At 36.1% G+C, this 18,303-nt stretch overlaps 1 protein-coding gene across 1 annotated transcript; it reads right to left on the bottom strand.

The window, feature by feature from the left end:
- Nucleotides 1-276: 276 nt before the first annotated feature.
- Nucleotides 277-16,651, bottom strand: LOC130097606 (dachshund homolog 2-like; the record flags this gene model as incomplete). Its single annotated transcript, XM_056264522.1, has 11 exons — nt 277-838; nt 2,862-2,927; nt 3,018-3,155; nt 3,259-3,406; nt 3,496-3,626; nt 4,415-4,486; nt 5,699-5,840; nt 6,249-6,418; nt 8,427-8,546; nt 11,610-11,729; nt 16,536-16,651. Coding segments are annotated over 11 exons (1,261 nt in total), but the record flags the coding sequence as incomplete, so codon positions are not given.
- Nucleotides 16,652-18,303: the final 1,652 nt, after the last annotated feature.

Here is an 18,303-nt window from a genome sequence, read left to right as displayed (position 1 = left end):
TTTAGCCTATGCTAAAATGGTTAGTGAATCAAATCTCTGTAAATGCATGGGAACCACAGGTTTCAACAAACCTGGGCAAAACGTTCAGGGAGACGTTTCGAGACTTTTGAATGAATGACATGGTGGTAATACTGTATTTCTCATTAGGAAAGATTCAAAATACAGAATAAACACATTCAGTAGCTTTTCCTTCTGACTGAAAGCCAATCAAATAGTTAACGCGAAAACTATCACAAACTGAAGAGCTGGTGAACATTTTAAACAGTATCAAGAAGCTAAACTGGCCTACAAAAGAGAGATAAATGGACAGAAGAACAAGAAGATGGACAAACAAGAGAAAAGCAACACAATGTAACATTCCACACTCTTCAGAGTCTTTCAACAAGAATGAAACAAGCCAGATTCATCTCTTTTCCTTCTCATTCCCTCATGTTTTTTTTACATCAGCCCATCCTGAGGGCATTAGACTGAAGGTCTCTGTCCTAAAGGGATAATGTCACGGCTTCAAAACAAGTAACAGGACGTCAACCGTCTCCACAGAGCTTAAACGGGGAATTAAGCACAATATATGTATAAAACAACAGTTGAGGAATCTGGAATGTTGTGAGGATGGGAATAAGAGTGGATGGAGCAATCGAGTGGGTCAAATCTTCAGACCTTCTCCAACGTAGTTCATTATGTAAAACCTTGAAGTCCTCTCTTCCCCGGAAACTGCATTCGGGAAGTTGATTGTTTTTTGTGTAGGGATGATCCGTGATGTGGAGAACATCCTCGGCCTCTCGTTGGTAGTTCACCTCCTCTTAGTACATTATTGGGTTTTTTGTGTATGTTCTGCTTTCTGTAAAAAAGAGACATCAAGAGGAAGGTTTGAGAGTACTAAACCACAGGTTTAACTTGTAAATCACAGCAGTCTGGAAAACAAATATGCTTTCTATGTTCTTCTTATGTATTTGTAATGGGGAGAGACTGAAACCACAAAAAGTGTTTGCTGTTTCAATATTATTTAATGATTATTTATTAGTTAAACTTAAATAATATAATAATAATAATACGTTTTGTTCAGTAAGGACACATTAAATTGATCAAAAGTGAGAGTAAAGACATTTCTAATGTTACAAAAGATTTTTATTTCAAATAAGTCCTGTTCTTTTGAACTTTCTATGCATCAAAGAATCCTGAAAAAATGAATCCTGTTTTCCACATAATTATTAAGCAGCACAACTATTTTCAACGTTTATAATCAGAAATGTTTCTTGAGCACTAAATCAGCATATTAGAATGATTTCAGAAGGATCATGTGACACTGAAGACTGGAGTAATGATGAATTTGAATGAATTTGCCTTAACTGCCTTAATTATTTTAGATTTATTAAAATAAAAATTGTAATAATATTTCACAATATTACTGTTTTTATTGTATTTTTTAATCAAATAAATGTATCCTTAGTGAGCAGAATTGACTTCTTTCAAAACATACTTTTGAATGGTAGTGCATGTTTTTTGTTGTCGTAGTTCATATCTCAGTTCATTTATTTTTTTCAGTTACATTATGTTAATTCTTAATTTTATTTAAGTTAATTTAAGGTGGGCCTAATGACCGACATGCTTAAAACACAACTCAAATGTAATTATAAAAATAACAAAAAATGTAATTAATAAAAATAAAATATTTACTTGTATTTCTGAAATATTATATACAATTTCAAATGGCCTTTTACTCTAAAATAGACCATTTTTGCACATCATGTAAAAAGACATTAGACAGTAAATGAACACCTCCTCCAGTCCAGTGCTGTGCCAACGTGTAGCAGATTTTCTCGGCATTAGGGAGCCATTTTAATAAAATTAACAAGAGGTGTAATTCAAGTAATTTATCATGTAGCTTTAGCTGTCTCACAGAGGGGGAGAGAACGAGAACGGCCAGCTGCAGAAACAGATAAACGGGTGGAAGGGCGGCACTGGAATATTCATGCGGTGAGGCTTTGCTTACACAGGAAACTTGCAATTAGTCCCCAGTCTTTTGATTCATCTATGTGTTTATTTGCTAATGGTTTCGCTCTGAGACAGAGGGAGCCGATGATCTCATCTGTTTGGAGGACACGGGCGAGTGACACACGGTGTTGCTGAGAAAGACTGATGGGAAGGGGAAGTGAGGTCAAAACAACAAATCTGAATAAGCCACAGCTGAAACTGTGCACGTCCGTATAGATACACACTGTATACAGGAGTGAGTTGATAACCATGTTTTTTTGTACTAGGAAAAATCTAAATACTAAATATTTTAGCACTATCTTCAAAGTCAATACGGGGAATGCTCATATTTATCATTAAAATGTACATCACCGTTCAAACGTTTTTTGAAATTTATTTTTAAGAAATGAATACTGTTATTCAGCAAGGATGAATTAAAAGTGACTAAAGACTGACATAGTTGTAAACTAATTCTATTTTAAAGAAATGCTGTTCTTTTGAACTTTCTATTCATCAAATAATCCTGGAAAATGTTAAGCAGCGCAACTGTTTTAAACATTGATAATCAGCATATTAGAATGATTTCTAAAGGATCACGTGAGCCTGAAGACTGGAGAAATGATGATGGAAAATCAGCTTTGCTATCACAGAAATGTCTTACATTTTAAAATATATTAAAATGGAAAACAGTTATTTTAAATTGTATTAATATTTCACAAAATTACAGTTTTTTTTACTGATTTTTTAATCAAATAAATGCAACCTTGGTGAGCACAAGCAAACATTTTTGAACCCCAAACTTTTGTACTATATATTTATTAAAATATTATAAAAATATGTCGTTCTGCAATAAGAAACACATATGAAAAGGGGCCAGTTCCATTCAATACCCTGTAACAAGCAGTTGTCCTCTGGGCTTCTGCAGCGCTCCGTCTCCATGTCCAGACTGATTGGATCTGTGTTAACAGACAGCGACAGCTGACAAAGCCTGCTGAAAGACTATCGGCCTGAATGAAAGTCACTGAGTGTGTGTGAGTGTGTCTCACCGTGTGTGAGAGGGTCTGATGAGGTGGCCTGCTGTAAGGCCTGCTCGATTTGCCCTCTCCGCTTGGACTCATATTCCAGCGCCTCCTGTAACCTCCTCTTTGCCTTCTTCTCCTTCTTCAGACGCCTCTGAATGGTGGCTAGATGAGAAAAGGAAAAGTTCCATGTGTAAACATCCAATGGAACCGGATGATCTCTGGTTGTTCAATTTTCCAATACATGCATTACAACATAACACTCTACCCCGACTGCGTAACTCAGAGGTGAGCTGTCTCTCCAGACTCTCTCTCATCTCTCTCTCTCTGTACAGCTCCATCTTGAGCTCTCGCCTCTCCTGCTGAAGCTGTTTCTCCTGCAGACGGGCGTTCTCCAAAGCCACCTTTAGCAGACCCTGAAACACATGTCCACATGTTATTGATGTTGAACATTGTTTTGTGTGTGTGTGTCTCTCTCTGTGCGTGTATTCCTTCATGGCTGTACCTGGACATTAGTGAGCAGCGTCTCCACGGAGGAGAGGCCGTCTGTGAAAAGGAGGGAAGCAGGGAAGCCCGAGGGAAACGTCTGAGCTGGGATATTCTCAAATAATTTTGGCTTCACTGTATTCTGCTCAACTGCAAAATAATAAACACAAAGAAAATAATTCGACTGATCGGCTGACTGATAAAGGCATAGTTTAGCCTTTAATTTAATACTGTCAGCATTTACTCTGGGTTATTATAGTTAACTACAACTAAATAAAAAAATAAATAAAAATTCTAATTTTCAAACTTTTATTTCAGCTAGCTGCCAAGGCAAATGTAACTTGAATCAAACCTGAAATAAAAATTAATAAAAACTAGATATATTTAAATTAATAATAAAACTGACCAAAAAAGTTTGGGGTCGGTAAGATTTTTTAAAATGTTTTTAATATCAAAAATGTTTTTAAATGATTTCTCTTGTGCTCACCAAGGCTGCATTCAATCAAAAATACAGTAAAAACTGTAATATTCTAAAATACTATATTATACTTATTCATTTTAATATAATTTAAAATGTAATTTATTCCTGTGATGGCAAAGCTGAATTTTCAGTATCATTACTCCAGTCTTCAGTGTCACATGATCCTATAGTGTATATGTCTGTAGGTTTATGCTTTTTAAATATTTTCCAGTACAGGATGATATGTAGTAAGGCATGAGCATATTATTTTAATTGTTTTGAGATTACTTGTGTATAGAACCTAGAATATCCCTTACAACCAACAATATACCATTACATCACCCAACTAAATGCAATATAAAGGCTCTGTGTAATAATTGAACTATAATGAGAGCAGAGGAGGTCAGAGGCTTTTATGTAATGTTATGTGAAATTTTGTTATTTTAAATGAAATATTGTTTATGTTGAGAAAATGCACCCCTGTTGTTGGAAAGTCTGTTCATATGCAGAGCTGAGTCTATCTCCCTTTGTTCATCATGAACGTCATATGCTGCAGAGAGAGAAAGAAATACAAAAAGACAGTAGATAAATGAAACAAGAAGTTTCCGAGTAGCACAGACTATTACAAACACATATTGCTTTGTGCTGTTATTGTGTGCGCACCAGAATTGTTGCAAGGCTTGTTGATTAGTTTACAGTAACATCTTTTTTCTCTCAATGTAAATCATATAATGTTGTTTACTATGGACATTATACGCAAGATATTATGAAACAACAGTAATATCAAACTTCAAGATGAAGATGCTAACCACAATAACTGGGTCTCCATAAATCCACTAACATTCAGAAACTACATTTTTACATTTTCTGGGCAAAAAAAATAAAATAATATATATATATATATATATGGTACTATGCTAGGGTGTTGTTGATGGTTGCCAGCCCAGGGCACTGATTTGCATTTGCTAAGGTGTCCTGAGTGGTTTTTTATCATATTGCCATGCAGTTGCTACAGGATTCTTACTGGGTTTTTTTTGTACACTTCTGTACAGTTACTAAGATCTTCTAAGTGGACTATAGGCCAGTGATAGGCTTATGAAATTAACGTTTCACTGTGATTGCTTCTAATGCTACTGCCTCTATTGTCCTTTCAATTGTTTACTCGTATGGCACAATAATGTCTTTAAGTTACACTATTATTCAAATGTTTGTGTTTTTGAAAGAAGTCTCTTATGCTCACCAAGGCTCCATTTATTTGATCAAAAACACAGTAAAAACAGTAGTGTTGTGAAATAACATTACAATTTAAAAGAACTGTTTTCTATTTTAATATATTTTAAAATGGAATTTATTCCTGTGATGGCAAAGCTGAATGTTCAGTGGCATCAGTCTTCAGTGTCACATGATCCTTCAGAAATCATTCTAATATGTACATTTGGTGATCAAGAAACATTTATGATTATTTTTCAAGATCCTTTGATGAATAGAAAGTTCAAAAGAACAGCATTTCTTTGAAATAGAAAACTTTTGCAACATCACAAATGTATTTACTCTCACTTTTGATACATTTAATGCATACTTGCTGAATAAAAGCATATTTCCTTCAAAAAATTTACTCAACCCCAACTTTTGAACGGTAGTGTTTGTGCATTTGAGGGATTTACTCAGCAAATATTGATGGATAGTTTGATCAATTATAATAAATACAATTAATTACTCAGCATATCATTAATTCATTTGACAGCCATACTGAATAACTCACCTGTTTTTTTAGGAGAGTGTGTGTAAGGGTGTGTGGGGCTGCTGGGAAATGAACTGCTTAGTTGAGGTGAGGGCTCAGTTTTCTGAGGAACAATTCCCTCAACGGATGGTGTCAAAGAGGGACTCTCTTCAAAACACTCTTGCTGAAAAAAAAAAAAAAAAGTTCAGTCCTGTAAACAATTGTACACCCATAGAAATTCTCCCTACATGACAGCACATCTTCATCAGCCCAGTTTGTCTGAAATCCATCAGAGAGTCAGATTGGCTTGAGGTTCATATCATCGTAAAGGTGTGATAAAATAAAACCTTTTTTCCCAGATACAGCTTTGTGGTGAAGCTAGTTTAATAGTCAAGATGTGTTTGGCAACACAACACAAGTTCCTAAAGCAGTTTGGACCCCTTTAGTCCAAGCTGCAAATTGCTTCAAGTGACTCAAAATAAATAAACTCAAGCGAGAACTGTGTGAACATTCCCTGATGACCTTGCAGCAAAAGAGCTCTTGGAGTATATGTGTGTGTGTTTTAGTGTCTGGTGTGTACAGCATGTCCTACCTTGATGGCAGATGTCGGCCTGGAGACGGGGCTGTGCACCTGTGCACTGGCAACCATGTTGGCAATTGTATTAAGGTGGTTCATCTGGTTCATAGCCATGGCAACAGAGGCGGGAGGAAGTCCAACAGGAAGCAGGGGATGGGGCATCATCATGAAGGGCAGGTCCAGTCCTATGCAAAGAAGAAAGAATCATGGAATAACTACATAAATTTAGGTCTGCTTATCACACAAATCTATTGAATGTCTTCAGATTAGACTTGGAATTTAATCATATGGACTACTTTTATTATGCTTTTTAGGGCTGCACGATATACCTTTTTAACATCGATATCGCGATGTGCGCATCTGCGATAGGCACATCACAGGATGAGCGATGTCAAGTATCGGGATCGTAGTTGATCTGTACGGACCAGGTAGCACGGTTCGAAACGCTCGTGATTCTCGGATTAATTGCAAAGTTTATCCGTGATAGAGTGAAAGTTTATCATTTTTAGCTACTGTCAGTTTAAACATTCGAGCGCAAGAAGGTGCGAAAGAACTCAATTCGGAGCACTGAACTCCATTCTCTTTCACATTTATTCGTGCTTGAACGTCAAAATGCCTGTCTCGTCGAGTATCTTCTTAAAAACAGTTGCTTATGGCTTATGTAAACAAACAATTGAGAAAGAAAACAGATGCGTATCATTATATTGGATCCGTGCATTCAGTCTTAAAGTGACAAAAGCCTAATAGTCCTGCTGCTGTCTGTGTCATTAATTTTAAGCCGGGTGCACACTGTACGATTTATAATAGTCCTTTACGACTGTTACTTGTCAGACTGTATGAACATGATCCTCGCTGTAAGCCACGTCACACTCTGGGATCTCAGTTTGTCAGACCGTACGACAGTCAAGACGTGTTAAAGCGGTGGTATAATGCCCTTTTCACAAGATGTAAAATAAGTCTCTGATGTCCTCAGAGTGTGTATGTGAAGTTTTAGCTCAAAAGATATTTTACCCCACAGATATTTTTATATAACATGTTAAAATTGTCACTTTTTGAGGGTGAGCAAAACTGCAGTTTTTGTGCCTGTCCCTTTAAATACAAATGAGCTGCTGCTCCCGGCACAGAGGGCGGAGCTACAACAGCTTGTGTCCTAAAAATGTTAAAAACTTTTAGCCTTTTATGTTCAAACCAGAGTCGGGCAAAGATGGAGAGACTCAAGAAGAATAAGTGACAACATATAGACAACATTTCTGAATGGTTAGTTGATGAATTTATGTAGCTTATGTGTAGTTATCTTCTAGTCATTGATTAGCATATTCTGTCATGATAAATCGCGTTCCCGGGGGCGGGGTTTGAGCGTTGTGACTTTGCAGATGTTGTTTATGCTCAAACAGCAACATTACACACTAACTAAAGTTAAAAAAGTGAAATCATAATCAAAAGAGACTCATCCGAGACTCATCCGAGTCATTTAAAAAGAAGACTTATCCGAGCTTTACATCATCAATCCGTGACACGTTCAGTGACTGTGAGCTGCATTTACATGCGGGATATAAATGGTTGCTAGCAAACAAAAACAGTCTCTAGCGTTAATTTTGATCATGTCTTCTCAAAAACAGCAAGTGAGGTTTGTTGTTGTCTCGCTAAATGTGTCATCAGGTTCTGCGCTCCTATTGGTTTTTCATTTGACGGTTGTCTTAGGAGAAGCCACACTGCAGCATTGTGTGTCAAATCTTCTGACACTGCCAGAATTTTGTGGCAATTTTATCGCAATGGTCATTAATTGGCGAACATGCCCAACTAGCGTTCAAAGACTTCAGATTTTGGAACAGGATCAGAGGAATCTTTTAGTATTCTCAAAATTAGTCTCAGACGGCCAAAATCACCCAGTGTGAACCCGGCTTTAATCAAACAACAAAATACAAAGAGAAAGTCAATTTTGTAGCTGTAGCAAAGATGAATTATATGGGTTAACTATATTAGATGGGTTAAGAGGACAAATTCTGAGTATTGGTTACCATACTTGGGCTTCACATGTCACTTTAAGCTTGAAAGCTTCCCATTAATTGAACATAGAAAAAGTCCTAGTTTTGGAACGACATGAGGGTAAGAAAATACTGACAGAATTTTTGTTTTGGGTTGAATTACCCCTTTAAACACATCAGGGTGTGCAAGTGAATGGTTAATACTCACTGTTGGCCAGTAGATGGGTGTGTTGGAGAGAGTTGAGCTGAGAGTTGTTCAAGCTGTGCTGTGTTTTCTCTGAAGCAGGTGATGAATGTTTCTCTCTCTCCCATGACAATGCGCTACATCCTGTTTAATTACAAAAGAGTATGAAATAGTCAAATCCACAAAATATATACACATACATATACTAAGCAGATACTAGAATTCAGAAGTAGTTCTTATTAAAGTCACTGTTTCATTAGACTTTATACTGACACCTACTGGTGTGGATGTAATGTCATTATAGAAATACCCTATTCATTTTATTTTTACAGCCTAATCGCACTTTGAAACCAAAAATAACTGCAAGATAGTGACTAATATTACTGGAATTTGTACTATTCATTGCTTTAGGAGAACTTTAAGTGCACATTTAACCATACGAAATACATTAGATAAACTTAGTTAAAAAAAGTTATCCCCCCAAAAAGTGATCAGAATACTATAAGATGTGCATATTATGTTATTTTTAGTGAATAAAGAAATAATAAATAGTATGTTGCCCAGGGACCAGCAGTAACAATGAACTGAAATAATCTATCATCAGCATTCATGTCAGTGCCATGAGAGCAGATGGTGTTTAGGTGGCAGATTGTGGCAAAGGAATCAATGATAACGCAGGATGAAGTCGGTCCCCTTAAGACTTTCACATACTCCAGCCAATAAGGTCTTCACACGACCGCACAAAAATAACCTGATTAAAAACAATAAGCTCTCTCATTACACCACAACACAACACTGCAGTTGCATTACAACACCACGACAGCTTCGCAACCTGGGCCCTTCACCATGACATAAATACCGTACAATAGAGCGGCCATCTGTGCGACGATCTGCACGTCCGTGGAACTCAAGACTAGTGTCAACACACGCTCACATATCTTGTAGGACTGTTCTAACGTAAGTGAGAGGGTGCAAATTCACTGTAATCAGACATATGAAGATGGATGAGGAGGGAAAGCAGGAGCAATCAGACAAGAGCTGCAGCTGTGCTGCCAAACACTAAAACTAACACAAACATGCACACGTACACGTACACACACACGTGCATACGGTATATTCTCTTGTGTCAAGTACTCAAATAGAAACAGCTTTCAGCTTTGGGTGGATGTCTAGAACAGCTTTGGTTTAGATTACTGACGTTTTGAAAGGATGGTGTAAGAAATATGATGGCAGATCTGTCTAGAAATAGTCACCATGAAATAAAAGGTTTCTTAATAAAAAAGACAATATAAACTTTTTAATAAACATTCCTGGCCTTATTGTGATTCATAAGTGCATGTTATTCAAGATAGACAGATTATTTTAACCTGGTGGATGATGAAACAGGCCACAAATCCCATAGATTTCCATTAAAAGAAGGCCGTGTGCCATGTTTGGAACCCACTCGGCGCACAAATTACTATTAAAGTTATTACAGCAACATAGGATGATACATGATATCACTTCGCAGAAATGTCGCGACCGGCACGTTCTACCACTTAATGAGGGGAAAAAGAGCCTCAATGACAAGGTCAAAACAAGGTCAAATTTTCTCACAAAAATGGCTATTTCTCACTTTGGAGTTATTTTGGCCAGTAATTAATTATAGTAATTAGTATCCTAGTAATTAATAAACACCAGATGGTCAGCTTGTCTAGACTGTTTGATCAAGTGAGAAATGCTTTAAAAGTCAACTAGAACAGATTTGTGTGTCTCTACATGATTGCTGTCACCAAAACACACACACAAACATTGCCTGCGCAAAAAAACTACTGATTTAAACAGCATCCTAAAAAAAAAAACGAGGGCAACTTCAAACAGACAAGATGAGAGAGAGAGAAAGGGGGTGGACGGGTGAAGATCCAAAAATGCTGACCATATGCTTGCAGGGAAAGATGGGCAAACAGATAATGTGTGCGTACACTAGACACGACTTCCCTGCTAAGCGCACGCGGACGTAAAAACAAGCACACGTGTGCTAACGTACACCCGTATGTGCGCACATCTCACACCTGTTTCTGTTAACGCAGGCAATCACCCGTATGACAGGTTTCGGCCATCTTGTTAAATAATGCATGGAATTTTTCTTTCAACTTGTCAACGCAGGGGGAAAAAAGTATCTCTCACTGTCTCTCTCTTCTCTTCTGATGTCATCCTTGATGCTGATTTTCCTTGACTGCATTCCATCTTTCTGATGAAGGCCTTTTTTTTTCTTCTCTCCTAAATTCTGCTTGTCCACAGCTGTTCTCACTAGGAAAGCTGCGCTCTCTTCCTCCTAAACACTTGTGAGAGTGGCCTTTGAAGTTCACATTATCTGTGTTAGTTTTAGCCACAGTTAGCTGTGTTTGAAGACTAAAGATTTCATGTGATGCCTGCAAATCTGTCTAGCAAGTCTTGCTTAATGCAAACACTAAAAAATTGCAATATTCCTCTAATATACACAAACTACCATCCAAACACTGGTGTCAGTGAGATATTTTTTTTTAAATCCAGCAAAAATGCATTAAATTGATCAAAAGTGTTCTATTTCAAGTAAATGCTGTTCTTTTGAACTTTTTAGTCATCATAGAATCCTGAAACAAAATGAAGTCTCATTTTATACAATACTAATTGTATAATATTACAATACTAAAATTGTATTATACCACATCAGACGGGTGAGAAATATGGATATAAATATATTTAGACAAAACAAATATAATTAAATAAAAATAAATGTGTATTATTAGATCTAGTTTAAATCAAATTAAAAATCAATATAAAAATCATAAAACCACAAATGATGTATCTTCTTATGCATAGAAACACACAAATATTGTGCATATATAACACAGCATATTACGCACAAACACAAGCACCTCTGCACCAAATGTCTTGTTTCATCTCTAAGGCTGGTGTACGATTAACTATTCTCCTGTCCGTTGTTGGTCTTCTCTAAATGCACAGTCAGGCAGCAGTCATTAATGTCACCATTAGTCTCTGTAAACCAAGCACAGCCCTGCAACATGGGCCCCTTGAGCGAGCTCTGTGATGGGGCTCATCTCAACCAAAAGACCCAGGTTACTATTGCAAGGCCATCTGTCTGGCACATCTACAGATTGCACTTTAAACAAGCTGCCTTTTACACAACACTTTAACAAACAAATAGTGACAACGCACACACCATACCTGTATCTGTATTAGAGTTGAGCTCATCTGAATCAAATTCTAAGCCATTATGGGCCTTGTGTAGAGTCATCATCATCTTCATCTTCTGTATCTTCAAAGCTTCAGCCATTGTTGTTAGACCTGCAATACAATAACATCACGAATAACTGAGTACATAAAACACTCACATCTCACTTGTTTCTCCCACGCAGCAATGATGTAATCGAATGGAGGCACTTCTGCTTCATGTGAGAGTAAACTCACATGTGTCTTCAGAACAGTTTCAGCTGAGATCTAAACAATATCTCAAACTGAGCTCAGATTTGCCAAGATTTTCTACAATTAAATGCTACAAAAATGCAATAAGACAACATACTCTAAGCTTCTATTTTATACTGTATATACACTACTGGTCAAAAGTTTGTAATAATGAAGATTTTTTTATGTTTTTGAAAGAAGTCTTTTATGCTAACCGAGGTTGCATTTATTTGATAAAAAAAATGCAGTAAAAACAGTAATATTGTGAAATATTATTACAATTTAAAATAACTTTTTTCTGTTTTAATATATATTAAAATGTAATTTATTCCTGTGATTGTAAAGCTGAATTTTCAGCATCCTTACTCCAGTCTTCAGTGTCTGATATACTGCTATTTAAAAGTTTAAAAAAATATGCTTCTCTTTTTGGTCTTGAATATCTTAATATACTGGTTTCAGGCTGCTATAGAGATGTGCTATTTATGAAGCACATTAGACTCAAAATTACAGCAATAAATTCCTTAGTTGACAGTGAACGGATGTTGTCATCAGCAGAGTTTTATTCAGAGCAACTGGAGGGTCGCAGTGCGATAAGGGACCCGAAATAACTCTCTGTTAGCTGGACAGAGAGCGTATCATGGAAGTCGTCCAAGAAATAGCCATCTGCCAATCAATCACTTTGAACTCCTCCTACTACCAGCAATTAGCCAGCCTGAGAGCTCTGGCCTTGGTTACCCTGGATACCATAAAAAAAAAAAGTATTGATTAGTGACAGACGGTCAATGCTCTGGACAAGTGATTGATGTTAGAATTGCTGCCTCTCTCATTATAGTTCAGATTTTTCAACACGCGGCGGCCCTGCAACTCTAAAGATGTCCACTCTGCATGTGATGGTGTGTGTGTGTGTGTGCCTGTATATTTTTGCATATGTGTTCGGGTGAGCGTGTGTATTGCATTTGACAAGGTCACGATTGTGACAAAGGAAAAGAAAAGTGCAGGTGATGCTGACTGCCGAGAAGGAGAAAAACAATGGACCATTAACGTGCACATGGACACAAGTACAGACCGGCATATTCCCTTAGGAGAGCATTGACTGCTTGGCTAATCGTGACTTCAATATCTCTATGTAAACGCTGACTGTTGCATGATCTTCACTGTGGGCTAACGGGAAAATAATCTTCAGAGACTTGAGTTGAGTTACGTAAGCTGTTTGACAAGAAGGAAACCGCTCGTTCATGTGAAGTGAGACTGTCCTGAGGGAGGAATTCTATTCCTTAAACTCTAATGGTGCACCAGAGGTCACAGCCACACACCATGAGAATAGTTCAGATCATACTTTTTTTTTTAAGTTTTATGGTACTTTTTGTCATTTTCTGGAGCTTTGCAATTATGTAATTCACCAGTCAATTTTGATTTATGGTAAAGAGCAGCTGGGACATTCTGCTAAATATCTCCATTTGATTTTCATGTTTAAAATCATAGAATTTGGAACGACAATTTTCATTTTTTGGGTGAAATATTCCAGACAGTGAGAGAATGATTAGCCGGCATATACTTGTACATGTACTCAATTTTTGTTTTTAAATAAATGAATACATTATTCATCAAGTATGTATTAAATTGATCAATATCAATAAAGACTTTTACAGTGTTACAAAAGATTTCTATTTCAAATAAATTTTGTTCTTTTGATCATTAATTCTATTAATCAAAGAATCATGAAAAAAATTTATGCAGGTTCTACAAAAATATTAAGCAACAAAAACTGTTTTCAACATCGATAACAGTAGGAAATTTTGTTTTTTTGTTAGATGTTAATTTTGTTAAATTGACTGTTTTCTTTTAACCTATTATATGGAAATCAAAAACTGTATTTTCTCCTCTCCTCTCCTCACTCGTTTGGCACAACCCCCTGCTGTCTGTCATTCTGTCATAAACAATCCCAAAAATTCCAAAACATGCCAACGAGGCCATTTTGCACTAGTTGGAGATTAGAGAATATGAAAATAAAAGATTTAAATGAATGTCAAAGTCAAATTTTACTTACCAATCTTTCAGAAACAAAATCCATCCTCAGATCCCAGAAGAAAATCTTGAGGCAATTACTAGCCTATATAGTATAGCTGGTCATTCAATAAATATATATATATATATATATATATATATATATATATATATATATATATATATATATATATATATATATATATATATATATATATATATATTTTAATGTTTCATATTGAAATATTAGCTTGTTTCCGCCACTGAATAAAAAAAATACACAAGGTAATTGGGATTTTTTTAAATTTCAGAATTCTGACTTTTATCCCCTCAGAATTGTGAGATATAAACTTGCAATTGCAAGAAAAAATAGTCAGAATTAAGATTCTGCAATTTTATTATGTGGCAGAAACAAGCTTCCAAACATTTGATTGCACAGTATTTTTGGCAAACCTGAACACAGTTTGAGAAATTGTTGAGATCACTTCTGAAGCTCTAAAGAAACATATAAGAGATTACTCTGTTTTTTCTTTTTCAGGCAAACAATCAGAGAAGCATCCTAATTGAGATATTAAATACATTTCTGATTTTCTTATATGGAAGCAAACCAAAACGCAAAGCAAAATACTGTCATGTCTCCACTGTGTTTGCTGGCCTGTTGTATCTTGCTGTTAGAACAGAATCATTGATTCACTCAATTGATGGCACCATGTTTTTTTTTACCTTACTGTCATAGCTCTAAACAATGACTGAGCACTTGGCAAATTAAAGCAAACTGCCCTACTCTCATTCCTAACGAGTCCTGACATCTGGCACTTGACGATGCCAAGACTGTAAGTGACATCTCCACGGTAACTGCTCAAACATGGCAGAATATCACTGCACAGTCTAGCGCATCCTCCATGGTGACCCCACAACTTTGTGTGTGTGACTGTTTATGATTTATGAGGACAAAGACTTGTACAATGACACGGGTGTTACACTGGTAATACTAAGTAAACGTGGGGACATTTCCTGAATCCTCATAATTAAAATGGCATAAAAAACATACTAAACATGTTTTATTAATTAATGTTTCTGTGATGGGTAGGTTTAGGTGTATGGTTAGTGAAAGGGGACAGAATATACAGTTTGTACAGTATAAAAACCATTACGCCTATGGAGTGTCTTCATAATAATAGGTGCATCAATGTGTGTGTGTGTGTGTGTGTGTGTGTGTGTGTGTGTGTGTGTGTGTGTGTGTGTGTGTGTGTGTGTGTGTGTGTGTGTGTGTGTGTGTGTGTGTGTGTGTGTGTGTGTGTGTGTGTGTGTGTGTGTGTGTGTGTGTGTGTGTGTGTGAGAGATTGTAAGGGGGTTCTTTTTGTGCTATTACTTTGACCACAGTGGAATAAGGCTAATTATTTTACTGTTTACTTGTATTGGCCTCATCAAGCTAAATAATTCCACTCAGTTATAGGGGAAAAAATACTGTGTAGATAATGTGGTCTGGTGCCAGTTTTGCTATTGTTAACTAAAAGTACAAATACAGCTTTAAAAATTGTTTTTGTCAATTGAAACTAACTGAAATAAAATAAGGTCAGGTACTAAAATGACCAATAAAAAAAACAAAAACAAATTTAAACTAAATAAATTAAAAAAACGTAATAAAATGACAAACTTTTCTAGCTAAATAACTTAATTAAAATGAAAACTAAAAATATAAAAATGAAATCCAAACATTAAAAATAGTATTAAATACTATAATAGTATACAAACAATACTAAAAAACACTGCTGTGGTGTAATGGTATTTAATTATTTTCTGATCTTTACCCTGTAACAACAACAAAAACAATACTAAAATAAATCTAAATAATTATTAAAATATTATTAAAAATATTATATTTATTTTAATAATAAATAAAATGTAACAGTGGCACAAATCATGTTAATGCATGTGTATATATATATACACACACTAATATATACATATACACACTCATATATACATATACATATATATATGACACATAATTATTTGTATAACCACCTGCAGGATTAAAAAATTCTATGTTTATTGTGATTAATGCCAAGGTACTTTGGATCTGAGGTGGGATTCCTTTACAATTCAGCAGTTACTTTTTTAAATGACCAAAAAATATATAAATTACACTTTCCAGATTTTCTATAATTTTAGAATACATTTTTTTTTCTTCCTGAAAATAAGCCACAACTGTCTGAAAGTGGGAAGGACATGTCCCCTCCAGGTATAATGACTGCTACACCCCTGATTCTGGCGGAAATGAGACATTTCTTTGGGCGAATTTCAGCACATTTTTAGCATCCACCCTTCCCAATGTGATACAGTAGATTTGAGAAGAGAGGACGGGGAATGTGAGGCTTTTGGCCAGTGAGAGGAAGAGGGAAATAAAGAGGGATGAACAGATGGATGAGTGATCCCGCTGGGGTGTGTCATTCATCACTGTCACCCGTAAAAGAAGGTGCATGAAAGATGACCGAACAGAGCGGCAGAAAGGGAGAGAGAATGAAAGATGAGCAGAAGGACAGCAGAGGAGGGAGTGATTTAAGCATATACTTTTCATATGTGTTGAAGGGGGCTGTGAGTGAGTAAATTGAGGCTCATCTAAATTTACAGTGCACTGAACGTGGTGAAAAGCGAGCCGGGTGCGTGTACGGTTGGGTTTACCTGTGGGTGACAGCAGGGCTGGAGACAGAAGGCTGTTTGCTCTGTGGTGAAGGATTCTGGGGCTTTCTTGTGCACTGGCCCCATAGGAACGCTTTGGTGGGCGGCCTGGACGAGAGCTGTGGAGGGTGTAAACAGACATTAGTATTGTGCCCATTATCAAGGACAACAGGGACAGACGAGAGGATGTCTCAGAGAACCAGAGAAAAATAGAAACGCATTAAAAGCAAATAATACAAAATCTGCAAAAACATTTATTGTCTAGCATTCCAAACTTACATTGTCACCACTGATAAGGTTTGCATTAAATTTAGCAATATTCCAAGAAAATATTTTACCTTTCTAATAATTATCAATGTTGAAAACAGCTGTGCTGCTTAATACTGTACAGTATATATATATATATATATATATATATATATATAATATAAGTATTTCATATTTTTGTAACATTATACACAGTAGATGTATTTATCATATTTTTAAACAAATTAATGCATCCTGTTGAACAAAAGGATTTATTTATTTACAAAAATCATACAGGCCTCAAACTTTGGAACGGTAGCGTATATACACTTAACATAAATATGAGACTTTTATGAATGTTAGTGGTCTTCATGGTCAACAATTTAAATGTTAGTCACACAAGAGAGCCCTTTCAGTAAATCATATAGATATTTCAAAGGATTTATGGGGAGTATCAGTTATGAGGTGAACATACTGAGGTTTCAGCCTTCTAACTTGACAGGCGTTCTAAAGGTCAAAGCAAGAAATTCATTCTGAAGGCTCAGATTCAGACTGTTCTGTATGCTTCAAAAGGGATGTTTTTGCTTTTCCCATTAGTTCTTCCCTTGAAGATATACAAGTAGTTTTAACATTGCACTTTGTCTGTCACCTGTCAATCATGGGACATGAACAACCCCCATAAAGCAACCAAGTACTGATCAAATGAAGAAAGACAAACCCCTTCAAATTCAGTTGAAATAGACGAAAAATAATAAATAGGGTAACCAGTCAGTACGGGTAACAGGAGGGAGAAAGAGAGAGGACAGCCGGTAGCTTTTTTTCATGTCTTGCTTTTGTTTATAACTCCAAAGGTTCATCTCAGGGATAGAGGCACAATCTCTGAGCAGTCAAAGGTTAAAAGACACTGAGGGGCTTTTGCCCTGGAAGAATGTGGAAGAAAAAAAGAGAAAGACCTTTAAACAGAGGCCCGTGACTGACAGGGAAACAGACTGAGTTTAACATCCCTCCTTTGATTTATGGTAGTCGATGACAAGACTGTGATCTCTCCTCTGATAGAGCAACAATCATGAACCCCTATGTGAATAACAAGAAAATGACATTGACGTACAGTGAGCTAGAATGAACCAGTGGCATTTTTGGTAGCACATTATTGTACAGTGTCCTTGTTACACGTTACATAAAGTTACTATAGTAATAACTTTAAATTATGCATAATTATGCTAACCCTAAACCAAACCTAAACCAATAAATTATTAATCAGTACTCTTTACTCTTCCTTCAGTACACTTTAACACGGACACCTTAAAATAAAGTGTATAACCGCATTTTTATTTGAACATTTTCCCCCAAATATTATTGTAAATTAAAGGTTTCTTTTCATTTTTTTATAACATTTGCTTTAGCAGTTAAATTACTTTAAATTGTAAATGACTTCCCCATATAAGCATAGTTCTGTTCTGTCATTCAAGTTAGTGAATGCTAAAAAAAAGGCATTGATATGCAAAAGTGGGCAATCACATATACT

This window comes from Rhinichthys klamathensis, unplaced genomic scaffold, assembly GCF_029890125.1.
Source record: "Rhinichthys klamathensis goyatoka isolate OS25496 unplaced genomic scaffold, OSU_Roscu_1.1 h1tg000222l_1, whole genome shotgun sequence".
NCBI lineage: Eukaryota > Metazoa > Chordata > Actinopteri > Cypriniformes > Leuciscidae > Rhinichthys > Rhinichthys klamathensis.
This window is presented reverse-complemented; position numbering and strand designations above follow the sequence as displayed.